We start from the raw sequence: 26171 nt of genomic DNA, 5'->3' as shown, positions 1-26171 counted from the left end.
ACTTTCTTACTGCAGTCATTATTTTGTATTCCACGGTTGTCCTCATGCTGTTGCTCTTTTCTCAATTCTGGATTCATAGCTCTCCCTTGGTGGTTCTGACCTGCTTATCATTAGCACACTCACCTAGTAACTCCTTATTGAGGGCCCCGCTGCACGAATCGTGCTGTGCTGGGGAACAAGCTCGACCTGGTGTCTGCTCCTTTGAGTGGCGGAGACCTCTGTATCATCTTTCCCGGAAAGCCTCTCCAGCCCCGTTGAATGCAGGCAGGAAGTTTAGGAAGTGTTGTGTGTGCCCTGGGCACACCGATGTGGGGCACAGGCCGCTGTAGTGTGGTACGGGCCTCCTCTTCTTTCTGACCTTGCTGTGATTACAGGAGCTGAGTCAGTGGCCCAGGCGGCGAACTTCTGAGGTTGCTCTGAGGAAGAATGGTCATCCCTTTTGCACCCCAGGCCTCAGTTGCCAAGGTTTCCTGTCAAGCAACGTCGCTGGGACATACTGGGCAAAACAGCTTGGATATAACCGTCTGATTTATTTCCTCCAGTTGACGCCAGTCCAAGCCTGCAAGGAGAGGCGACTGGTCCGCAGAGCCAGGGCGAGCTCTTTCCTCTGCACCAGGTCTGGCCGCTCCGCCGTTAGCTACTCCTGAATTTACTGTTCCCATTTTTGCTAGCCAGCCTTGGTGTCTTTCCCCTTTTCCTTTGGAATAGATTTCCCGTCTGATCAGTACTTTCTGCAGTATTTGATTGTGACTACAGGTGCTCTAACCCCACTCAGTGGGAAATTCATTGAGGAAGGGACCGCGACCTAACCACCTGCCTCATCAACATTTGGCACAACTTGAAACGGAAGGGCAAAACTGGGCTTGCAAGTACAATGATATATTGTGGTCTTGATCCTGAAAGTCGTTGTCAAAACTTGACTTTGGTGTCTTGTGTAAGAGTTTGCTTGGCAAAGCCAATTACCTTTAAAAGAACTTTACGGTTCTGGCCTTTTAGCTATCCTGCCATCTAGTGAATGTATCTTAGGAAAATTTTATACTGTTCACTCTGAGTAGTCTTGCCAAGATTGCTTTTCGGCACAGTAGGGAAACAAATGTTCTGCTAGTGATTTGCTTGAGTTTATATAGTGCTATTACATGAAAATGTCACTAGATTTAGTGTCTCTAAAGTTCTTTATTTGAAAAAAAAATTTTTTTAATGTTTGTTTATTTTTGAGAGAGAGAGAGAGAGAAAGAGAGGGAGACAGAGACAGAGCACGAGCAAGGGAGGGGCAGAGAGAGGAGAGAGAGAGGGAGACACAGATCCAAAGCAGGCTTTGAGCTGCCAGCACAGAGCCCGATGCGGGGCTCAAACCCATGAACCGTGAGATCATGACCTGACCCGAAGTCGGACGCTTAACCAACTGAGCCACCCAGGCACCCCTAAAGTTCTTTATTTATCCTGATTGTTTGATCCATTTGGTCCTTTGGATTTGTTTTCCTGCTAGTCATTTTGTGAGAAAGAATATCTAGCTAATTGTAATATCTTTAAAGGATATTACCTCTCCAGTAGCTTTCAGTTATATATGTAATCATAGTGACTCCAGTTTGTATCTAGCAATATGTGTATGGATTTTGGTTTCTGTATAGTTTTAGTTGTGGCATTAAGATATTGAGCAAACCCTCTTGAGGAATGGTTGGGCATCCATCAGCCTTCAAAAGCTTCTAAAAATTGATCATATGTTATTAGCAAAGGTTTACTGCCTCTTTCCATTGTGTAGAGAATGTACTTTTTATATATTCAGCTCTAAGAAGGGAGAACCCAAAAGCCCAAGGCTTTTGACTGGAGAGGAGGAAGGGATAGAACCTTTAAAAAAACAAACAAACAAACAAACAAACACCTCATCTCACTAAATATGTTGAAAAGGTGGGAAGATGTACTAATTTAATTTGCTAAGATACTGCTACTTGGATATTATCTGAAAGTTGCTTTTTTAATGAAATACACTTAATAAAGTAAAATAAAGTAAAATTTGCTTTGACCAGAGTTAGAAGTCAAGCAGCTGACATGATGAGCTATGTTTTGCCATTTTGTTTGTAATCGAACTGCTTATGAACATGGTGAATAGAAATAACTTTTTAAATTGTTATATTTGGTACAAGTTTATATGCATGGTAATGCATACTAGGTAAATATGGGAGGGGGGGATTTTTGTATCAGAGCCGTCTTGCCCATTCTTTCCTTACGGAAGAAGAACGAAGTAACAGTATTCATTCTAACTACAGAACTACTATTGTAGGTTTTAAAAACTCCCTATTATTTTAATCTCTTATGTTCCTTTTGATTTTTAGTTTGCTAAATAGTTGCAAAAAATGAGTCTAGACTGCATCACCATCTTTAAAGAACAACTCTACCTAATTGTAACGGTTCGTCTATCTCTGAAAAATAGTGATTTGTTCATTCTGGAGTCAGAATTACCAAATGCAGCTGTGTTTTGTTACTGTTTGAATTTAGGAAGAGGAAGGAGGAGCTTTCTGTAATATACAATTTGAGCTGCTGTAATACACAAGCACAGATTGCACTAAGTGCGGTGCAGCTGGTAAACTGACTGAACCAGACTCAGTGTGAAGTTTAAGGGCTAATAATGGGTGTAGTTGATAATTGTAGCAGGAAAATAAACTTCAGATAGATTAAGATTAAATGTTTTTTTTAAAAAGTAACATTACCATAATGAGGAAGAAAGATTTTCTACTGCTACGAGCAGTAGAGGAAATTGCACAGGAAAAGGTCAATAGATTGGAATGCATACAAATGTAAAACTACTTTTAAACTTCTAATTGCACAGGCAATGCATATTCCCTGTAGGAAATACGGGAAAGCAATAGGAAAAAAAAAAAAATTCATCATCTTGCCAACTAGCAGTAGCTGCTGTATTGCTAATATATTGACAGTTTTCTGATCATCCTCCCACATTTAAATTTCATTTCCCATACATAAAGGGTTTTAAATGTACAAGTAAATTGGAAAAGTGGTTTCCAGCACTGACAGAATTGATGGCTTTAAAATATGTAAAGAGGTTGGGGCGCCTGGATGGCTCAGTGCGTCAAGTGTCCAACTCTTGATTTCAGCTCAGGTGGTGGGTGATCTCACGTGATCGAGTCTCACGTCGGGCTCTTTGCTGACAGCTCTGAGCCTGCTCGGGATTCTGTCTCCCTCTCTCTCTGCCTCTCCTCTGCTTATGTGCGTGTGTGCACGTACTCTCTCAAAATAAACAAACATTAAAAAAATGAAATATGCATCGAGGTTGTATGAATAAGAAAAATGCTAATATTCTCAAAGATTGGTAGGCAAAAGACAGAGATCACTGTGTGTACATCATCCAGCGGACCCTTAGCACCTGCTGTGAGAGCTGTGCTTCCTGGGCACGCATACAGCTGCTGCAAGGGATAGACCTGTGACATTGTTGTCTGTGTGTTTTATGCCAACGTTCTGAGGCATAATCAAGATACAAATTAAAATGAGTGGACAACGTATTTCTTCTTCATTTGATTTTCAAAAACCAAGGTAGGTGAATGTATCTATGAGCTTGAGATGGGCAAATATTTCTTAAGACAGCCCAAAAAGCGAACCATAAAAAGGAAAAGATTGATAAATTGAACTTCAGTGACATTAAGAACTTCTGTGCATCGAAAGCGACCATGAGGTTGCAGAAGTAGCCCCAAATTCCTCTCACCCCTGTCTGCCTGCCCCTCCCAGTGTGATTCCCAAAAAGAGGCAGAGAACCACTTTCGAATTTGTGTTTGGCTGTGTGACTTGCTTTGGCCGATGGAATACTGGTGGTCACAACACAAGCAGAGGCCTGAAGAAGTACTTGAACATTGAGCCTTGCCCTCTCTTGCTGCTTTCGACAATTCTACAATCACTACTCTGTTAACAAGCTCAGGCTAGCCTGTTGGATGATGAAGGACATGTGGCTTACTTCTTGCTTATCATCCTTGTCAGCAGCTAGTCAAGCATCAGGTTTGTATGTGAGTGAGGCCTTTGGGCCACCAGCTGACCACAAGTGCATATTTGAGTCCAGTCAGTAACACATGGAACAGAGACAAGCCAGCCCAGCTCAAATGGCTGACTTCTAGAATCATGAGCAAATAAGCAGTTGTTGTAAGCCCTGTGTTTTGGGGTAGTTTGATCCACAGCAAAAGCCAGATGATCCAGAGGAAGATACTTGTGACATTATATGACCACCAAGGGACTTGTGCCCAGAGTCCATCAGGAACACTGCATATTGTTAAGAAACAGACAGCCTAATAAAGCGAGGTGGACAAAGGCTACACAGGATGTCACTCCAACTATATGACATTTCTGCAGTAGGCAAAACTACGGGACGGTAACAAGATCAGTGGTTACCGGGGGTTTGTGGGGAGAGAGGGCCAGCTGACTAGGTAGAGCATGGGGATTTTAGGGCAGTGAAAATACTCTGTTTGATATCGTAATGGTGGGTGCATGCCATCATACATTTGTCAAAACTCCTAGAATTGACAAAGCAAAGAGTGCACCTTTCTCCAAAAACGCTTCAAGGGCTCCTCTGGCCTATAGCAATGTGCCAGTGCTGCTCCTCGTCCAGATGTGTTGGGAGTAGGTGCGTGTGACGTGTGCCACTAGTTAACGACTTTTCAGTGCTGATGTAATGAATAAGGGACTTTAAAATAACTGCGTTAAAGTGGCTGTAAAGTCATTCCCATGGTGTTACTTGCTTTCTTGGGTAGTGATTTCAAGTAACTCTGCATGTTGCATGACTTCATGGTACAAAAACAAAACTGCGGGCTGTGGGCTCAGATGGGTTTTTGTCTCTTGGAACCCCATATTAAGACTAGCTTGTCTTGATATGGTAAATAGTAAACAGACGCCAAACCGATGACTTCAGTTTTTGTCAGCGGGTCCTCTCTCAACAAATTGGCCTGAGGAGATTTTCTCCTAAAGCCCTGAAGTTTTGGGGACCTTTGCTGTTTGTGTAGCAACATCCTTAAATTAGCTTTATGTCTGTGGCGTTGCATCTCACTTATGAATTAAGGTCTAAAGAAAAAAGATGAGAAATCTGTGCTTAGATCAGGTTATCTTTAAATTGCCCATAATGTCTGATGCATGTGATTTTTTACCTGTAGTGTGGTACTGTTGCTCTCAGGCACATTTCAGTGCTGGAACCCTAAACTTAATCCACAGGAAGAAGCAAAAAAGACAGATGCAGGTGCCCGTAGAGGCAGGGGCTTTTGAGCCAGTCATTCCGCCTTCCCAAGAGTGTTCAGACCCTGACGGTGGGGAGGGGGGGGGTAGGTAGAATAACGTCCAATTGCTTGGGGGCTTTAATCTGCCTGTGTTCTTGTTAATCCTGTATACCCCTGATGAGTCGTCCCAGATGTGTTTGTGAGAGGTCCACATGACAGCACCTAGCTCGAATCGAGCATCTGTTTATCTGGCAGTCTTCCCTAGGGGAATGCAAGGTCCGTGATGGCAGGACTTTGCCTCTCTTGTTCTTCTTTATATCCTTAGTACATCCTTATATGTACTGCCACATAATCAGTACTCAGTAGATACTTAGATGAGTTGAAGGGACTCATAGTGAATCTAAGCCTTGCTTCCTTAATCCTTACACAGAGTTCTTTGGAAAGCCATATAGGAGAGCGTGGTTACCTGCTTCCTCTCTTCCCCAAATTCTCACTTTATTTTTATGGCCTCACTGAAGAACTAATCACTTCATAGTGCTTTTAGGCATTGGTAGTGCCTTCCTTCTTCATCCTGATCCTCTTAATGGTGTCTAGAAAAGCATATTACATCTAGAAAGTATTTAGAAAATTTACTTGTTTGGCGATGATAATGCAGAAGCCTTGGTTCAGGCAACAGAAACTTGGAATATTAAAGAAATTCTTAACCAGCACTGTTCTCATTTTGATGTTGTGTTTGCCTCCTGTTCACACTCCTCAATTATCCACGGGAGTATCCTAGCAATTTTATAAGCGTTGTTCTCCGTCGTTTCAGAGTGGGAATATTGTTTGGGTTCCTAAGGTCCCTCCCTGTGACCCCTGAGCTTAGGGAAATTAACCAGGGAGGGAGGAAGCTGGTGGTTGGCAGTCTGGTTCCCTGTAAAGGAAGGTGTGAGCCTTCCGCTTTCATGTGTCTGCCAGGACTTGTGTCCTTACTCAACTGTAGCCCTGTCCGCCAGCAGAGTGCCAGAACCCCAGGGCCTGAGTGAAGTACTTAAACTGTCCTTATGGAAAGCAGAAGGTAAACAAAACAGAAGCGAAAGTAGGTTCCGTTTTTGAGACTGTTCTCTTACAGGAATGGCTTTGTGGTTCTCAGCATTTAAAAAGGTACTGGTTCCAGTGTGTTTTATTGACATCAATTACTGTAAGTCTGATTCATCTTCTGCCTATTGATTTCTGCCCAAGGGGAAAGTCATGACATTTAACAGAAAACGTAAGTGATTTAAAAAAAAAGTATTCTTAGGACTGTGAAAATGAAGTTTAGAGTCCGTGACACTTAAAAAAGCAGTTTTTATACCTCTTTGTTAATGATTCTATTTCATGTACAAATAACGTAAAGGTCGCAGTAGCTTCCTATAGTGAACTCAGTGTTGTTTCGGAATTAATTTTATCTGCGTCAAAAGTTTTCAGTAGTAGAAGACCATGTCAATATGGTCTCACTAATCACAAGGTTTTCTCAAAGGTAAGATCCTTCATTTCTAAATGAGTCCTATGACTGCAGCTGGAAAATAATTTTCAGTTCTGAAACTGCATAAGACCTTACAGAATCAAAAATAGCTATGAACCACAAATACATAAAGTGACTTTGTTCTTTTGTAAATGCCCGAGGGTCATCATCAGTGACAGCGGTCCCTTTCTATGTTTTTAAGATCTCTTACTTTAAATGGCTATGTAACCATGGAGTTGTTAAAAATGGAGTGATAATGTTAAAGCTCTGTTAAGCTCCCAAAAGATACTCTAATTTAAAGATTCTTTATCCTTAATAGTTTGCAGCTTAACCCCGACCCCTGCCGCGTCTGGGTACTGACTTACTGTTCAGGTTGCCCTGTGGCCGTCCTCCTCTGTCTAAACTGCTCCTTCACGTGTCCTATTTCTCATACTCTGTTCCTCCCTCCTGGCTTTCAATTTACTCCTCCTTTGACCGTGTGCAATATAGCGTTTATTAACTGTTGAGGTTTTGTGTTTTGTTTCTGTTTTTAAATTTCGTTTCTAAGATTTCTCATTTGTTCTTTCCTATCTACTTCTTCTGGTTTCATTTCTCCCTCTTTTTACTCATGACATCTTTTTAAAAAATGATTCCTTCATTTATCCCCGGTCTCAAATACGTTTATCTATGAAGTGCCTGACAGGGTGTATAATAAATTTCACGTGGGATGGACTTATTTTCTAGCCGATTTGTTGGTTTATCTTTTTCAGAACCAGTACTATTCTGTGTGTTTGGTATTGTGGCACAGGCCATTTTGAGTGGGAGGGCTTTTGTTTCCTTTGCATTCATTCTTGTTCTGTGTTTGAGCCGAGCTCTGCCTTTGTGTTTTTCTCTATATGTAATTGACCATTTTTTGTATTCAGAGCAGAGGGTGTACATCAACACGTGGAATCTGTTCCACCTTCTCCACCAGATTGTTCCCCTAGCCAACTTGATGAAGGGTATTCCATACCCCCCATCCCTTATCCCCTTGCTGGGGGGGCGGGGGGGGGGGCGCTGGTGGTGGTTTGTAAAGCAGTTTGATTCTGCTTTTTTCCATGTCGTTTTCCAGATGGACATAATTGTTCTGTTAGTGATTTGTAGCTCCATTATTTTAACCTTGCCCCAGACCAGCGACCCAACACAGCCTCAGATGCTGGCAGGGATGATTTTTGTATATCTTGCTGCCTTTTACGTGCTGACCAGTTTTCCCTCCTTTCTCTGGCTCTCTTTCAGGCACCGCTGAAGATTCGGAGGTGATGGGTTTACTTTTCAGCATCTTTCTTTATCTAATACATAGTCATTTTAAAACTTAAACCAAAACAGCCTTGGTATTGGTTAGCTAAATTTTAAGCTCTTGCTTTGTTATCTAAATGTTGTAGTTTGTCCTTAAATTTAATGATACTGAGTATATGGTTTCTTGTATGTCAATTTTATAAAGGTAAATATAATAAAGACATTTTCCTAAGGTTTTTGTAGTAAATAATATCGTTCTAGTAACTTCCATATATAAAGAATACTGTATTGCTTTTAACTCGAAATACCTTAGCCTCTGACTTGGATGATTTTTATATTTCTTAGAGTTACACAGAAACGCTATACTTTGTCAGACAGAAATCTTATGTTCTCCTTAATAATGAGATTGATGATTAACAAGATTTGTCCCACATGTTCCTTTGAAGATTTGGTATTTAAAATTTTAGGCTGGCACCCCCTCCCCCTGCTTCTATATATATCTCCCTGTTCAGCTGGCAGCCGCAGCAAGTGTCCAGGAAACGTACACCCCTGTATGCTCACTTACTGCATTTTGAATTCTTGCCTTTACTGCGCGTCAGCATTTCCCTTCAATCTAGCTTGCCTTGTCCATCTCTGAGAGCCAGGACCTCCATAAAGTACTAGGCAACAGCTCGAAAAATCAAATTAGGCCGCCGTTTGTATAGTGGGGGTAGGGGGGCATATAGATGTTGAAGGTGCTAAGGGACTTGGTAGTTCACCTCAGTCCTGGTGATGAGTGCACAGCACTCCTGGAGGTTTTTCTTCCTTTAGGCTTTTAAAACAGATCACTGTCAGAACCATTAAAAGCTAGCCCTTTCCGCTTTGAATCCATGTATTAGTAGCTATTCCAGTGCTATCTTATCGTAAGACTCTATGTCCCAATTGCAAAGCAAAATAATAATTATTATTACTCTAGTAACTTTCATTTTGTAACATGATTGAAAATAGGATTGGATCAGACATTTGCTAAACAGCCTCCCTTTCAAGTACATTTCTGTCCCACGATGAAATGAAGCATTTGGTGTAGAAGCAAGGACTCTGATTTTTGGGAGCCTTTGGGGCCATTCGTTAATTCAGTCCACAAAATCTAGTTGAGTCCTCTGGGCCTGGGCCTGGGCCTGGGCTTAGGAGGGGTGGAGAGGCAAGGACCCAGGCACTTCTGTCAGCCTCCCAGCTGCTGATGGATGCCATGCTGCCTACCTCGTCACATGTCAAATAGTTTAAAAGTGACTAATGCATTTTACCGTGGAGCCAGTAAGGGACACCCAGTTGTGGGACTGAAGACAAAAGGGTGTTAAAACCAAACCTGTATTTAACGCAGTGATGTGCTTACTATAAACAGGAAACTATGTCTGCAAGGCTGGGCTGGCTTTTATGCCTGTGTGTTTTAAGATAAAAATTAGAAATCTCAAACAATGTCAGCTTTTCACCCAAGTTTTACTTCACCTAATTGGATTTGGGAGGTATTTGAATAATGGATGGTGAGCTTTCATGAGTACATACAGAAATCAATTCACTCTGGGCCCTAATTCGTTCTGTTACTGGAGCTTTCTAAGTATATGAGTCCTTCGTATTCACTGGGAGGTTGTCGGTTACCTCGTTAAATGAGTGGGGCAGGATAGGAATCAAGAACTAGCCTTAGAAATTATTCAGGTAATGTTACTTTCTGTCCTGTTCCCTTCCTTGCCTTGTGTAGAATTTCTGGTTCAGCAGATGTTTTGTTTATCATTTATCAAGCATTTGTAGCACAACTTTGTAGCCCAGCTCAGTCATACTTTTGGAAGAATTTAATTTTTTCTCGTGAAAAATTTAATTTTCTTCATGAAAATAGTTCACTATGGAGATGATTCAGATCAGTTTGAGTGCCCAGTGCCTGTATAAAATGATAATGTAATTTCAGTCATTTACCTGTAAGCTTTGACCAAACTTGAGCCTGCTTCAGTAACCCATTATCGCATTATCTCTAGGAGAGCATGAACCTTGGACATCTATTACACATGCTGTTGTCTTCTGTCACATTTCTGAAATCTACACTAAGAATATGAAGTAGGCTCTTGAAAAGCCAGTAAAGAACTGGCTAAGAGAGGGTGAGGGTAGGTAAAGAATCTATTTGTTCTGCGTTGGTATATTTCATGAAATGAGATCCTGTCTCATTTAAAATGCTGAGGTACACTTTGATTTGGAAATGTTGGCATTTCTCTTCAAGGGATGCTTCTGGAAACCTGTTTAATGGCAAGTTTTTTATTTCCCTCTTGGCTCCCACATTTCCCCTGGCATTCAGCTTCTCATCATCCACTTTAAGGGTTTTATTTTATTTTATTTTATTTTCTCTGTGGAAATTTTACACACTTGTTAAGATTACTTAATCTCGGTCAGCATAGTAAATGATGTAAGGATATTTTATGCTAGCGATGGAAGTCTCCTTAAACTTGTTCATTAGTCAGTGTTCTGCTCTTTCTACAGCTGTTGGAAAGTTAGCTTACCTTCACTACGGTTTTACATTACAGAGATCTTATTTTGCTTTAATTCTGTGAAGGTTTTTGGTACAGTCCATTTTACTTCCAAACTGCTGTTATTAGTTGCCTTTAACTTTAAAGGTACTTTATCACTCCTCAAGTTTAAGACTGTAATCCTGGCATTTTATTTTACTAAATGAAACGTAAATGGCTTGTATTCAGAACATGCATGTATTTCTCATATGATAGATACTGTAATGTAGGGAAACACTTAAATGGGTATATTTTCTTATTTGTAGGTTAAAGTTGGTTAGAAAAACTTTACTGCACTTAAGATCTGTGCGTTTCACTCTTATGAGTTTACCTTCATTTTAAAATCAATTTTTAAAAAAGTATTGTATGAATACCTCTTATTTTCTCAACATCTTGACCAAATGACCACTCCAAATTCTACTTCCTCTTCCTCAGGCAACAAAACAGTATATATTAATATAATCCTTTGGCTGAATAAAATCAGTTGCCCACAGTTACTCATATCTTGGCCCTTATTTCCTCAGAGTGAATATTTGTTGGTTCAGTGGTGTAACTGGATCAGTTATTTCTTCGGTCTTTATTCAGTCGCACCAGCTGGATTGACCAAATTTTTTCACACACACACCCCCCCCCCCCCCACCCCCAAGGCCGAATTTGTATCTGCTGCTACGTGCTTCCAATTAAAGAGAACAACAAATTTGAGACTTAGATTTTTACTCCTTTGAGTTATTTGTGTTGTATAGCATTTCCCTGCAAGCTTAATTTCATCCACAAATGATGTGATGAGTGTGTTCTGCTGGGTTATTTTGCTTAATCTCAGATAGGTTTATAATCCGTAAACATGCTTTTTCAAATTATTAGTTCATTTGTAGTGTGAGTCAAAAACACCTCCCGCCATTTTGCAGTTCTTTAAATAAGTAGAATAGCAGAATGGGGAATTTTTTTTTTAATCCAAGTTGATCTACACGTGATCTGAGAAGCGAAAGAGGACCATAATAGGTCTGTGATAAAAGCCGTTGCTCTCTTGCCCACACCTCAGCCCATTACCGCAGTCTCTTTGCTTGAAACCATTTTCAACTCTGCTGAGTCTCATTTGTCTATGTCTCCCTATTTCCAAGGAAAATGTTTATTTTCTGATTCATTCATTTAGACCTTTACACAGGCAGAGAGGATTTCATTTTCTTGAACAGCCATCCTTTCTGTTTTTTCCTCCCCTTTGCTTCCCCTTCCCCATTTTCCCAGTATCTTACACCTTTTGGTTAAAACGATATTCATTTCCATTATTTGCCTACACACATAGTCACAGGTAGCATTGTCCTGTAGTTTCCTCTTTAAAGTTTTCCCGTAGTTAATAATTGCCGTATGTACTTTGATTCGCGTGGCGTTCTTTCTGCCTGTTGATTCTTCCTATGCCTCTTGTAGCCTCTTGGACGGTTTTCCACCAGGTCAGTCAGCACTGACCAGTAGGAATGCACCCCACATGTATAATTTCACCCTTTCTAGTGGCAAAAAGGTAAAAAGAAGTTGAGATTAATAGTAATTCGTTTAGCCCAGGATGTCCAAAATGTTACTTTAATGAACACCACTGAAAATACTTACGATACTTTAGTTTCCTTTTTGAATACTGTCATCAAAATCTGATGTGCATGCACTTCAGACTGCTACTATTTACATGCTCTCAGGAGCCACATGCAGGAAGTGGCTGCTGTAGTGGACAGAGCAACTTCAGCTGATTTCTTGGTTTTAGTTTTTGTCTTAGAGGCTTTTGTACTGGACAGACACCTCCATTCTCTTGGATTGTTTGGTCTCTGGGCCTGACACACACAGCTGTCATCTTAGGAACTCCTTCTGCTTTTCTTGATTGGATTCCCTATTTCCTGGATTTCAGGTCTTCTCCTTACTTTTCTCTGGTGGTTTCATTCAGTCATGGTGGGTACAGTGGACAAAGGCATGTCATTGACCCATTCAGTCTCTCGAGTCACACTGCTCCAGTCTGGCCCCCTTGCTCCGAGGTCTGGTATATACTCATCATCCTGCGAACACCTCCCTCCACAGTTTCTTTGGAAATTTCCTTTGCCTTTGCTCTTGTGTCAGGTTTTTGGTTGTTTTTTGTTTTTTCTTTACTACATCTTCTATTTTTCTCTTTCTGGGCTTATTTCTTCCCTCACATGGAAGACCTGATGCTCAGTGGATTGCTGAGGACCAGAAGCATGGGTGGTAAGGTGTTTGACATCTGCCTCTGTGCAATGTTTTTATTACACCTTCTCACTTGATGACAGTTGGGCTGGATATAGAATTCTAGGTTGGAGATCATTTTGCTTCAGATTCTAAAGGCATTGCTCCATTGCTGTCTTGCTTTCAGTGTTCTGGCAAAGTCTGAAGTCATTCTGATGACCTTATCCTTTGAAAGTGCATTATTTTTTCTTTTCAGGGACTTATAGGACATTTTCTTTGAGAGATTCTGGAATCACGTATTAATGTGCCTTAGTATAGATCTGTTCTTACTATGATGAACACTTGATAGGTCTGAAGATTTCCTTGAACTATTCTTTTTTTTTTTTTTCTTTGTATTTTGTTTTGCCTAGTTTTCTATCGGGGGTTTTTGGGGGATAGGTGGTGCTTTCCTTTCTGGGAGGATTTTCTTCTACCTTTACCTAACATCTTGTTCTTAATTCATGGATACAATATCTTTTCTTATCTTACTGAATATATTCATCTCTTTTTTAAAGTTTGTTTTCTCTGCAGTTTATTTCTTCCAAGGGGCTTTTTTCCCTGTCATTTTTCTTGTAAATCTCTTTGATATTAGAGGCTTTCCTCTTAAATCTTAGAATCAGTGGTTGTCTGTGCGTGATGAAGAGTCGGGGCTCACAGGGCAGATTCAGAGCTCTGACAGGTGGAAGGGGCTCATCATCCCTGACCCAGGCGCGAGCCCTCTAGCGGGGCTGTTGATTGGTTGTTGGTTATGTGCCCTGGTGATAGTATCTTCCGGTCCTTCCTCTTGTCTGCTCACATCACCTAGAAAGCACTCTGCCTCCTGATTTACATCCTCCAAGAAATGATTCTCCAGAGTTCTGTGGTGCGTGGTGGCAGTCACCCAGCAGCACAGAAGGGGTACGGTGGGGTTGGTGGAGATCCCTTTCTTCCCAGACAGCCCCAGCCCTGAGCCCTGTGGCGAATCCCACCCTTCCATCCAGAGGCGGCACTTCTGAGCCTCTGCAGGAGTCTGTGCTGGAAATCAGGGTGGTTCGCTGCTTTTCCCCATTGCTGGCTTGTAATCGAGCTTTCTCAGACCTGCCAGCTACTAATAAGATTCCCAGCTTCCAAAATTCTGTTGTTGCTGTCTTCTCTTGTTCTCCCTTGTGAGTTTGTCTTTTTTTTTTTTTTTAATTGTAGTGAAATATACTAACAAAATTTACCACTGTAACCATTCTTAGGTGTACGGTTTAGTGGCAGTAAGTACATGTACATTGTTGTATGAGCTTATCTTTTAATAATAATAAAATACAAGTTAAGAAGAAAAGATTTCTAAATGGGAGTATGGTGGTGTTTTAGGAAAGCAAAGTTAGATGTGTGTGATCAGCAGGAGGCATACTTTGGGTCTTCTGTTACTCCAGACGCTTGCTGTTAATCAAGACACTCTCTTTCCGACCCGTTTGGTATAGTGGGATTTGTCCGTCTCCTGGGAAAGCAGTCGAATAGTTGTTGGCATAAAGGTGCATTTTATCTGCCCTCAACAATTGTAGCTTTACACGAGGTTACAGATGGAACTCCCAGGCATGACGTTCAAGGCTCTCCGCGATCTGGCCTACCCACCCACGTGCTCCAGCCGTCTGTCGTTGCTCCCGCCAGCCCACTCACTGTTCCTTGCAGAAGATGTGCACTCCAGCCTTCGCTGGGCCGGATGTTCCCGAACGAAATGCGCCCCCTCCCCTCCCCGCCCCGCTCCTTTGCATCTCCCTGCTGTCTTCCGCGTCTTTCCAGCTCCCAGCCCCACGCCTTCCTCCCACTGTGGCCATGTGGTTGTTCCTCTTCTGTTTTCCTCTCATGACCTTGTACGTGCCTCTGAATTATCACCGTGCATTTCCCACACTGCCCAGCTCTCTTTGATGTGTGTTTCTCTACTGGGTCTTCTCAGTGCCTGGCACATAGCCCGTGCTCGGTCAAACGTCTGGATGGATTCCTGGTGCGAGAGAGTTCAGAAGAGAACTCTTTATCTTTTTCTTTAACTTTTTTTTTCTTTGCAGGATATCCGACACGAAGCCAGTGATTTCCCATGTAGAGTGGCCAAGCTTCCTAAGAACAAAAACCGAAACAGGTACAGAGATGTCAGTCCCTGTAAGTATTCACATCGCCATTACCAGTCTCACTGCTTCCACTGCGTCGGCTTCTCAGTCAGGACCCTTGAGCCCCAGGGTTTGGCAACAGATTGATAGCAGTAGAGGTTTATGACTTGATTGTTTCCTATTATAAAGGCATTAGAGACTTATAGTGATGGTTCATTTTTTCCACGAGTGTAGAAGGAGTAAGATTTCAGTTTCTGGAAAATGCAGCTGAGTTCAAAGCACCGTTTTTAGCTTTGACTATTTTTATGATGAATCCTTTTCCTACCAGCTGAAGCAGAGTAGAGTGGGCACGATATAACCTTTTCTGGATGACTCAGCAACAGCGTTATTAGACCCCGAGTGAGCGTCATACTGAACTGTGACGGTGCCCCGCCCGGGCATTAAGGAGCCGGAGCCGGTCCCCCTCCACTGAAGACAGCTCTGCTCCTCACGTCCCACCCCTACCGCCAGCACCGGTCTTCTAGCCCTTTCTTGCCATTAGCTCTCATTGTGCCTGCCTCTGACAACCTCCGCCTTCGGAGTGACCGGCTCTGAATCTGCTGCTCTCTCGAAAGGAGAGAGCTAACCGTGTTAGAATTTGGGTAAAGCGAGAAAAACTGGAGCTGAGTAAAGAGCACGACCTTTGCCGTTTCCTCTAGGCCCCACAGAACCTTTTGCCTCCCCTCCAGGGTTTCTAGACCCTGTCCGTCAGGGAGGGTTGTGGCTGCCACCGTCCCCCGTGGCGGTCCCTTCCATCTGCCAGGGACACGGACGACTCCGGCCGTCATCGCTCACGCTGGCACTTCCCGCATGCCTGCGAAGTCACGCCTGCCCCGCGGCAGTGGGTGCCGCTGCTCAGTGCTTTCCAGGGGAGTTGGCAGCGCTCCCCCCCGTCCCCGCCCCCCAACTGTACAGCAGCAGGTTCCGGGGAGGGGAGCGGAGGTGCGCCTAGGCTGGCACCACGCGGTCCGCCCGTGAGCGCTGCCCCGGTTCCCTGCCCGGGGGTGCGTCTCAGCCTGCCGCCTACAAGCCGTGCGGCTTCGGGCGAACGGTTCCCTTCTCCGGTCTTCAGTAAAGCGGGAGCCGCGCGGGTCTCAGGACTCCGTGAAGGTGAACTAGAATAGCATGAGCCGCTTGGCTCCGTGTCTCGCTCATAAAGGCTGGCTGCGGTCGAGGCGGTTGCTGACGGGCGAGCGGAAGGTGCACGCCAGGGGCGGCCGCGGCGGAGGGCGTCAGGTGGCACGTGATTGCGCTCCAGCCCCCGACGCTCTTGGCTAAGCGTGTCGCGGCCGTGGCGCCTAGTGGGCTTTAGTAAAGAAACAGCGCTCTCCTCCGGTGACGGTGCTGTGAGGTCCCGGCCAGCTGCGCCGTGTGTCACAGAGCAGTCCTGTCGGCGTCCTTCACGCGGAGCGAGGACACCTCCCCCCCCCCCCCCCCAGCTTTGCTCTGCAGTACGACGGAGTAATGTCGTCTTAATACTCCTCTTCTGCTTTCTCCTCAGGACTCCTCTAAATGGATTCCTGAGCCAGTTTTCCACAGAGAAAACACAGCATTTGAAATACTCTTCCCGGGAAACAACTCGCAGCTTTTCACCCCGGTGTCCCTCCCAGTTTTTCTTTTTTTCCCCCACCTCCACTATCCAGCAGGACAGATAATTGGCTTTTTAGGGCCATGGGGGATCGGGGGAGAATGAGTCAAGGTGGAAAGTGAGCTTGTCGTCTGTCTTCCGTTTGGCAACTTTGAAAAAGCCCCAGCAGCTGTCAGAGGAGTTGTTTTTCCAGGGTCACCCGGTGCTGTGGGAGCCCAGTCTTCTAACCCACCAAGGAGTTGTATGGTCTCATAGCCTTTTGGGGGATCTTTTGTCTCCATGACTTAAATGCTACCGAACTATCCCAAGTTGTATTACTCCTCTCTGATGAGAAACATTCTTCCAAATGGTGGCTAATTTTTCAAAACATTTCTTAGAAATCTTTTAAAAAAATGTTTAATGTTTATTTAATCTTGAGAGAGAGAGAGAGAGAGAGTGCGTGAGCAAGGGAGGGGCAGAGAGAGAGGGAGACAGAGGATCTGTGCTGACAGCAGAAATCCTGATGCGGGACTCAAACTCCCAAACCGTGAGGTCACGACCTGAGCCGAAGTTGAACCCTTAACCAGCTGCCCCCCCCCCCCCCCGCCAGGCACCCCTTCTTAGAAATCTTTTACAACAAAAAGCCCCAAACCATGTGTCCCCGTTAACTTGTCCTTTCCCATTGGGCTAGGGAAGAAAAGATACTATTCATGAGCGGTCACCCGAGTTCATCATCCCTTGTGTCAAACCAGAAATAAAAATGCCCACCTGCTCTTGTTAGTTGCACTGGCAGGATAAGGAAAGTGGCCTCAGGGAAGCACTGCTTTTGGGACAAAGTCATAGTAGAAGGGGGAAAAAAGTGGCCATGTGTTTTCAGTAACCTGGGGCAGAACTTCCAAATGAGAATTTCTTTTTAAAAACCATCCTGGGGGGCGCCTGGGGGGCTCAGTCAGTTGCGCATTGGACTCTTGGTTTTGGCTCGGTCGTGATCCTGGGGTTGTAGGATCAGGCCCTGTGTCAGGCTCCGTGCTGCGCATGGAGCCTGCTTGGGATTCTCTCTCTCTCTCTCTCTCTCTCTCTCTCTCTCTCTCTCTCTCCCTCTCTCCCTTGCCCTCTATCCCCCCCCCCGCAGAAAAAAAAAATTAAATGAGAAAAAAACCTATTCTGACAATTACATTTAATGTACCTTCAGAGTTTTGGATTCAGGGTTTAGTTTTTCCAGTGAAAAACTCTCTTTTAAATGTCTTTGGTCATGACGGTTTCTGAATTTGAAATATTTAGAATCACTTAAGTATATGTTACACTTGAAACTTAAAAGAAACAAAAACAAAAAACCTTATATGAAGGAATTAAAGATATCACTTTTCACACCACTCTATATTTAGGTCATTTTCATCTTCAATCCATTAGACCCAGGGTAGGTGGAGATAATGATCATAAATCCTACCAACTGCAGCTCATTGTACCAACTAGAGCTGTAGGGGCTAGGTGAAATTTTTGGTGGATTTTTTTCTCTTAAAGACTGAAGCCACTATATTTGATTACCTAGTAAAAATATATATTAGGCATCTGAGAACAGATCCCTTGACACCCTCTCCCCATAATCTCCTGATTTGTGGTGCAGTGATAAGGAAGATCTGACCTAAGAACAGGTTGCCCAGTTAGGACATAACCCATGTTTTAATGTAGTTTGTCTGTTACTATTTAGCATTAGCTTTGAAACACTTCCAGAAACCTTTCTCAAAATACTAAGTTGTCCCCGTAGTGATGACTAATCTCAATTAAAACACCATGGCCTCAGCCAGTGTGAACGCCCTTAATGCCACCAACTCACCTTTTTCACTTTCCCCATGGGGTGCGCTGCCTGTGTAGACACTTCGGTCCTCCAGGACTAACCTTTGAGTTCTGGTTTGCCTTTCAGTTGACCACAGTCGGATTAAACTACATCAAGAAGATAATGACTACATCAATGCCAGTTTGATAAAGATGGACGAAGCCCAAAGGAGTTACATTCTTACGCAGGTGAATGGATTGTCCACATTTTTTTAATGGCTCTTGGCCTTACTTGATATCAGCCTAAGAACTTTAGAGTACTGTCATTTATACCTCAAATAAGATCCACCGCATCCTTTCAAAGGTCAGGTTTTACGCAATCCAAAACAGCAACGAGGAAGGAAAAGAATCTTCCTTCAGAGATTCAGGTTGGTTGTCACCCGCGTCTTTTCTGGGAAGTATGCCACTTGCTGGGCTTCTAGAAAACAGCACGAAATGCCACAACTGCCTGTGGTCTGTTGATAGAGGCAGCAGAGCCGTGGCAAGAGAAGCGCCCGTACCTGTGTTGATTCCATAATTGAAGAGGGTTAGCAGTAGACCAGTAATCTCTGCCCAGGTAGCTACTCAGAATTTCTCAGCATGGTCCTCATTCTTTGGCCCAGAAAAAAAAGCATCCTTAGATTATGTGGACAAGCATGCAAAACCGTTCAAAATTCCCATTGGCTTTTGACATTTTTATGGGAACAAATCATAAAAATGATCTAACACTTGATCTTCTTGTGAAACACTTACTGGCATATGACCCCAAGACCACGGGTATCTAGGAAAGACGATAAAGAAATTTCTTTTTACTTAATTTTCTCAAGTCTTAGTCTGTTACCTGTAAGTTGCTCTAAACACTCTGTGTTTCTCTTTTTTTTTTTTAATTTTTTTTTTTAATGTTTATTCATTTTTTTTTTTTTAGAGACAGAGCATGAGCGGGGGAGGGGCAGAGAGAGAGGGAGACACAGAATCTGAAGCAGGCTGTAGGCTCTGAGCTGTCAGCACAGAGCCCGACACAGGGCTCGAACCCACCAACTGTGAGACCAGGACCTGAGCCAAAGTTGGATGCTCAACTGACTGAGCCATCCAGGTGCCCCTATGTTACTCCCTGTCTTAATCAAACAGCAAGGGGAAACTACTGGAGTGTTTATTTATTTTTTTTTTTAACGTTTATTCATTTTTGAGAGACAGAGAGAGAGCATGAGTAGGGAAGGGGCAGAGAGAAGGAGATACAGAATCCGAAGCAGGCTCCAGGCTCTGAGCTGTCAGCACAGAGCCCCATGCGGGGCTCGAACTCATGAACTGCCGAGATCATGACCTTGAGCCGAAGTTGGAAGCTCAACCAACTGAGCCACCCAGGCGCCCCTCTCTCTCTGTTTTTTAATCATAATTTTTGCTTTCTCGTTCTATATCAGTTTATCATTCTTTAAAAAAAAATTTGGGGGGGCACCTGGGTGGCTCAGTCGGTTGAGCATTCCGACTTCGGCTCAGGTCATGATCTCACAGTCTGTGGGTTCAAGCCCTGCGTCGGGCTCTGTGCTGACAGCTCAGAGCCTGGAGCCTGCTTCGGGTTCTGTGTCTCCCTCTGTCTCTGCCCCTCCCCTGCTCATGCTCTGTCGCTCTCTGTCAAGAATAAATAAACGTGAAAAAAAATTCATTAAAATTTTTTTTTAGTGCTTGTTTATTTTTGAGAGTGAGAGAGGCAGAGCGTGAGCAGGGGAGGGGCAGAGAGAGAGACACACACGCAGAATCCGAAGCAGGCTCCAGGCTCCGAGCTGTCAGCACAGAGCCTGACACGGGGCTCAAACCCACGAACTGCGAGATCATAACCTAAGCCGAGGTAGGACGCTTAACCGACTGAGCCACCCAGGAGTCCCAGTTTATCGTTCTTTTATATGGCTTTGGCATATAGGGTGATTTTGAACATCGTACTTCTGTTTAACATTTAGAGATTAAAATAACGGTGAAGCCAGAAAGCATATGAACAGAGGCTGCTTTAGGGCAGGGAGCTGGGTCAGAGCAAATCTACCGTGGCCCTGCTTTACTGCCCTGTCTTGTCCCGTTCCCCTCCTCTGTGTCCATGAGGACAGTCAGTCTGAGTGCCTCCCAGTGTACAGAACAACAGCCATGCTGTGTTCAGTCCTGGGACCCATTCAGGAAGTTCTTGGTGTATGCACAGGGGGCGGGCCTTTACAAGGCCTCAGGTCAAAGTCTTCCCAGCACCCCTGGGGTGGTTGGGGTAGAGTGATAAGGAAGGAGATCCTGGTGGTGGCAAGCTGGCGGGAAGAGGTTGAGGGAAAAGCAGCTTCTTGGTAACTTCTCTTTTTAGAAGAAGCCAAGTTTTTTACTTCCTGATTTCGGCCGTTCAACTTTGGTGTGGGGTTAGGCAGTCCAAAGCAAAGATAGATCGGGGTATAAAGTCAAATGGAGCGCCAGGGTGTCACCATGGAAACTTTTACACCACTGCCTTCCCCACCCCCGTGCCCTAGCAGTTACTTGGCACATCTGAAGGTCTCTCTGTTTTGTCGGGTGGTACCATGGACATATCTAGCTGCCTGCACGTCACCCTTTGCCCTGGGATTTATAAAAGGGACTGAAGTAACCTGGCCCCAAAGTTATACCTCTAGACAGTAGGAGTGAAACATTTTCCAAGCTACAAAACCAAGAAAACCCTGTGCCCATTTTTTATTTTCAGTGTTCATGATGCAAATAATACAAGTCTATAGTCTTTTTTTTTTAAGCCAGTACAGAGAATGATGGCAAAGGTGCCTCTGTTACCTTCACAGTGAAGTGTTGGCTAAGTTGCTGTGTCTCCTTTCAGATTTTATAGGATTTAAAAAAAATTTTTTTAACGTTTATTTATATTTGAGAGAGAGAGGGAGAGAGACAGAGCATGAGCAGGGGAGGGCAGAGTGAGACAGAGACAGAATCTGAAGCAGGCTCCAGGCCCTGAGCCGCCTTCACGGAGCCCGACGTGGGGCTCGAACTCAGGAGCCGTGAGATCGTGACCCGAGCCGAAGTCGGACGCTCAGCAGACCAGGCCGCCCAGGTGCCCCACTTACATGATTTTTCAGTCCCTGAGACCCACCCTAAACTAGGGTGACGGGAGGCGGGGAAGGTGGCAGGCTGGGACCTGGTGGGAGCCGCCCCTGTGAGGCCTGGCCCTCATGCCCAACTTGCAGGATGAGAGGCCTAGTTGGCCAGCCGGGAGGCCTGGGGCTGTTGTCTGAGGCTCCGGCTGGAGCGCAGATGTGTCCGGTTTAGGCAGCAGGAGGAAGAGGAGTTCAGGAAAGTGAGTGGGCACCGAGGGCTCATGTGGTCAGCGAAGGTGTGGTGAGACTTGAAGGGAAAGGAGGCAAAAAATCAGGAGAATTTGGATGAAAATAAGTGAGACTGGAAACCATTCCAGAAGTGGTGCTGGCCGGAGGAGGTGATGCGTTCTGTCACGGAGGTGAAAGGTGATGTCCTTTCCAGGCAGTACTAACAGTTGAGACAAACTGGAGGCGTCCATACTCTTGTATATCCAGTAAACACCTACGCCTACTGCCAGTTGGCCCGTACCCCACCATGTCCCGGTGCCCACGCTGGACCCCTTGGGCTACCTAACTGATCATCTGTGACTACATCTTTTATGTTCTTTGGTCCAAGGATGAAAGTGGTCCGTAGTCAGGCATCATTTTTTTTTTTAAGCTTATTTATTTATTTTGAGAGAGAGCATGCATGTGTGAGCAGGGGAGGGGCGGGGAGAGAAGGAGATAGAGAATCCCCAGCAGGCTCCATGCTGTCAGTGCAGAGCCTGACGTGGAGTCCGATCCCACAAACCGTGAGACCATGAACTGAGCCGAGATCAAGAGTTGGGTGCTTAACCGACTGAGCCACCCAGGTGCTCCGGGTTCATCATTGTTTATTTTTTTTAAGCTTATTTACTTTGAAAGAGAGACAAGGGCACCTGGGTGGCTCAGTCAGTTTAGTGTCTGACTTCAGCTCAGGTCATGATCTCATGGTTCATGAGTTCGAGCCCTTCATCGGGCTCTGTGCTGACAGCTTAGAGCCCGGAGCCTGCTTCAGATTGTGTCTCCCTCTCTCTCTGCCCCTCCCCGACTCGTGCTCTGTCTCTCTGTCTCTCGAAAATAAATAAACATTAAAAAGGGAAAAAAAAGAGAAGAGGGACAACACGAGTGGGGGAGGGTCAGAGAGGGAGGGAGAGACAGAGTCCCAACTGACTGAGCCACCCAGGGGCCCCTCATCGTTAGTAATAGTGATAATAGCTAACATTCCACTGGATGTGTACCATGTTCCAGGTGCTACGGTAAGACCTTGACATGAACGGATATAGTTAATATTCCCTTCACAGCCTTGTGAATAAGCACTATGATTGGTTGAGTGAGCTGGGTGGAGAAACTGAGGCATAGAGATGTGAAGTGACTCATCCCAGGTCACGCGGACGATCAGTGATTGGAGCTGAACTGAAGCCACCAGAAGTGTCACCGATGATCACTTCCCCATACTGCCTCTTCCCAGCACCCACTAGCTTTGTGCCATATTCCACTCACCGTCAAGAGGGGCCTCAGTGGAGCCCCTCTGCTAGCCAGCTCAAACCGGAAAGCAGAATCCGCATTTTCTGTCCTCTGCTGGTCAGCCCGGAACCAGCCCTGAGAGGCAGATACAACCTTCCACCACCACTAGGCAGGGAGGGTGGCACCTGTCCCAGCCTCAGCTGCCCTCGTGCCTAAGGGCACTGTCGTCGGCCGACCGCCAGTGGTGAGCTCTCGGTGGAGCGAGTCAGTGTAACATCACGCGCGCTTTGTGGATTGTGTATTTGCAGGGCCCTTTGCCCAACACGTGTGGTCACTTTTGGGAGATGGTGTGGGAGCAGAAAAGCAGGGGCGTGGTCATGCTCAACAGAGTGATGGAGAAAGGCTCGGTAAGTGACGGATTTATCTGCTCTTTACGTTACCGTCCGTAAGCGTGCCGGTCCGTGAAGTTGTCATTTTTGTCTGAGTCGATTTCTTGAAATTGCTTTTGTATTTCTTTTATGTAATGTCCTTTTTAGTAGAAAAATTTAAAGAAGTGATATACACATACGTGTTTATTGTAAACGAGTCAGAAAAGTAAATGAATTAAGAAGAGGGGAAAAGGTCCCAATTGCCCTTGACCTATCCCTCACTCATCAGTCAGTCTCTCTCCAGAGTGTGTTCATATTTGTTCAGGAGCACCCTAGCCTGCGTGCATCTGTCCCTTGAGTCACCGCCCTGGCCTTTCGACTTGTTCTCCTCAGCGTATCCTACACCGAGACCAAGTGTCACCACCCCTTTTCCCAGCTGAAAACCCTTGTGGGGCTCCCACCGCCTCCTGGGATGTGCCCGTTGTGGCTACAGGACCAGTTAACCGGGACCCCGGTTTCCCACATCCATCCCCGGACTCCAGCCAGAACACACGTCTGTTGTTTCAGTTCTCTGGACCAGTCTGAGTCACTGTCCCACCCCAGCCCTCTTGCAGGTATCTCCAGTGGCTTCCCTCGAGTCAGCCACGGCTCATGCTCTCCCGCCCATCTCATCGTGTGGGTTGCCCGTTACAGGCCCGTCTCCCATGCGAGGTGGTACAGTGTGCGGGGCATAGTGGCGTCAACGTAGCGAATAGACGCCACACCCCTGCTACCTGGCTCCTTCCCTCCTCTCCCGGCGGGGGGCTCTCCAGCCTCGGCAGTGGAGGCCCTGGGAGAAAGCGAGCGGAGGAATGCGGACACCAGTAGGAGTGAGTGGCCAGGAGCAGAGAACGGCGTGTGCCCAGGCTTTGCCAGGAGCCGGCCCTGTGCTCTGGGGCTCACCCGGGCCACTGCGCTCACAGCTGTCCTGGCCGCCTCGGGTCCCGGCTTGCCAGGAGAGCAGAAGGCTCCAGAGAAGCCGACCCTCCAAAGAAAGCACACTCGTGGCCCTAGAGGGTAAAAATACAAGTGCAGAGAAGTAACATCGAAGGGGACTTGAGCAGTGAGACAAAGGGAAGCACCCCCCACGGAGCCCCCCCCACCCCGTCCCCCCCCCCCAAGAACCATTCGTAGTTACAGCCCACGGCACGACGGCGCATGTTGAAAATCAGGCTTTTTGCCTCTGCGCCCTTTTCTTAATCTTAAAGTATTTATTTGCTCGATAACAACAGAAGGAGAACTTACCTGAGCGTTCAAAGAATGAAATCCTGCTTCTTAGAAAATTGTTTTCAGTGAAAGTGGTTTTTCATGTTTTCTGCTTCAGTGGCTTGATTAGTAAAATGTGAAGTTACAAATGTGGAGCCACCTCCCACCTGTCACCACTCTTGTCAGCAATTCAGAATAAAGAGACAAATGTTAGGTTCCCACAGTATACACTCTCTGCAAGGGAAAGTGAAACGTGGTGGCCTGGCCACACGTTCAGCACCCGGTAGCATCCAGGGTCTCGAAACATCAGCACCGCTGACACGGGAGGACACGGGAGGCTGCTGGGCAGCGGCCCTGGCCTCCACCCACGAGATGCCGCTAGCCTGCCCGCCCCACCGGCGGCAATCAGAAGGTCTCCAGACATTGTCCAAATCTGTGCAAAATCGCCCCCAGTTGCGAAGCATTGTTCTGGATGGTATTGAGGGTTGGGAAGTTTCTTTTTTATAAATTTTTTTGAGTTTGTTTGTTTTTTGAGAGAGGGAGGGAGCACGAGTGTGAGCGGAGGAGGGACAGAGAGAGAGGGAAAGAAAGAATCCCAAGCAGGCTCCACACAGCGCGGAGCCCGATGAAGGGCTCCAGCTCCCAAACTGCGAGGTCACGACCTGAGCCAAAACCAAGAGTCAGACGCTTAACCGACTGAACCACCCAGGCGCCCTGAAGGGTAGGGAATTTTAAATCGAGTTGTTGATCCAGAAATCATTGGATATGGTAGCATTTCCTTTTTATTTGGTACTGAAGGTTTGGGCGAAACCTCTTTGCCGCTGGCACAGCCCCGCAGGGGCGCTGTCGTGACGTCGGCACTGCATGCTGCTCACCGGGCCTGTGCTTGGTTGCCCGCCGTCCAAGGCTGACCGTAAATGGACCATCCATCCTCTGACAGTTTTTCCCCTTGGCCATTGAAAGAAAAAAAGGAAACCTGGCTAGTTGATTCTCTCGTACTTTACTGTGATCGTGTGACATTAGTCTCTGTTTTCCTTTGTAACTGTCCTTCCCGCTCAGGGTCATGCACACCGACGTGGAAAGTGGTGAATGGTTTGAGGTTCTTAAAGCTTCTTGGGGTCAGCAGTTTCAGTCCAGCGTCGATATTATCATCCCCATTAGAGCTGACTGGGGAAAATTGTAAGAGGCTGCAGTGCCTTATTTGCTTAGCTAATCTAATTATAAACCGTGCAGCCGTCCCACGGTACGAACCAGCTTGCAGAGCGTTTCCGTGTGATGCGTATTTGTTTTCTGGTTTCCTTCCTTCTCTGAGTAGTGTAGGACATGCCCCTCTTATTTCTGGCAGAGCTGGCCGTTAACCCTTTTGGGACCTTGTGCTTCCTGGAAAACAGTAGTGCGGGAAAGGTGTGTTAGACTGCGCTCATCCAGGTACCCGAAGGTCTCGGTTCGATTTCCAGCTTGAGCGGAGACGTGTCCGTGAAGAGTGTGTATGTGGGGAAGGGCAGGGGTGGTGGCTGTTTAGGCAGGGCGGACAAGCAAGGTGCTGTTTAACCAGAAGCACCGCCTGTATCTCTCTCCCGAAACCCCAGCTAAAGGTGCTGTTTGATTTCAGTGCTTTTGCACACGAGACGCTCCGGATTTGTATCACGGGAACTTCAGGCTTCATCCGTCTGCTCAGTTAGCTCTCTGGCTTGTCACTCCTTGGGAAAGCCGACTCCTCCGTCACAGGGTCACCCCAGGTGTCATTCATGGATTTTTCTAAAGGTGCCTGGCTGTTTTGGAAGGCCGGGGCCTCTGTCGCCCATCCAGCTTCCAGGTGGTAACGGCAGCCACGACAGCCACCGGCGTGTTGGTGCTGCCACGGTGACGTT

General features: G+C 45.6%; 1 protein-coding gene across 3 annotated transcripts in view; it reads left to right on the top strand.

Moving 5' to 3' along the window:
* Window positions 1-26171, top strand: part of PTPN1 (protein tyrosine phosphatase non-receptor type 1) — a 68871-nt gene that overhangs the window by 29934 nt on the left and 12766 nt on the right. For 2 of the 3 annotated variants that reach the window (XM_049649873.1, XM_049649872.1), the window contains exons 2-4: window positions 14711-14781; window positions 18277-18377; window positions 22996-23094. In XM_049649873.1, coding sequence (XP_049505830.1) covers window positions 18342-18377; window positions 22996-23094 — 135 coding nt within the window. In that variant the 5' untranslated portion in view covers window positions 14711-14781; window positions 18277-18341. Of the gene's footprint in view, window positions 1-14710; window positions 14802-18276; window positions 18378-22995; window positions 23095-26171 lie in introns of all 3 variants that reach the window. The other variant, XM_049649871.1, reaches the window with a different exon arrangement.

This window comes from Panthera uncia, assembly GCF_023721935.1.
Source record: "Panthera uncia isolate 11264 chromosome A3 unlocalized genomic scaffold, Puncia_PCG_1.0 HiC_scaffold_11, whole genome shotgun sequence".
NCBI lineage: Eukaryota > Metazoa > Chordata > Mammalia > Carnivora > Felidae > Panthera > Panthera uncia.
Note: the sequence above shows the minus strand (reverse complement) of the source record. Positions and strands in the feature narration are given on the sequence as shown.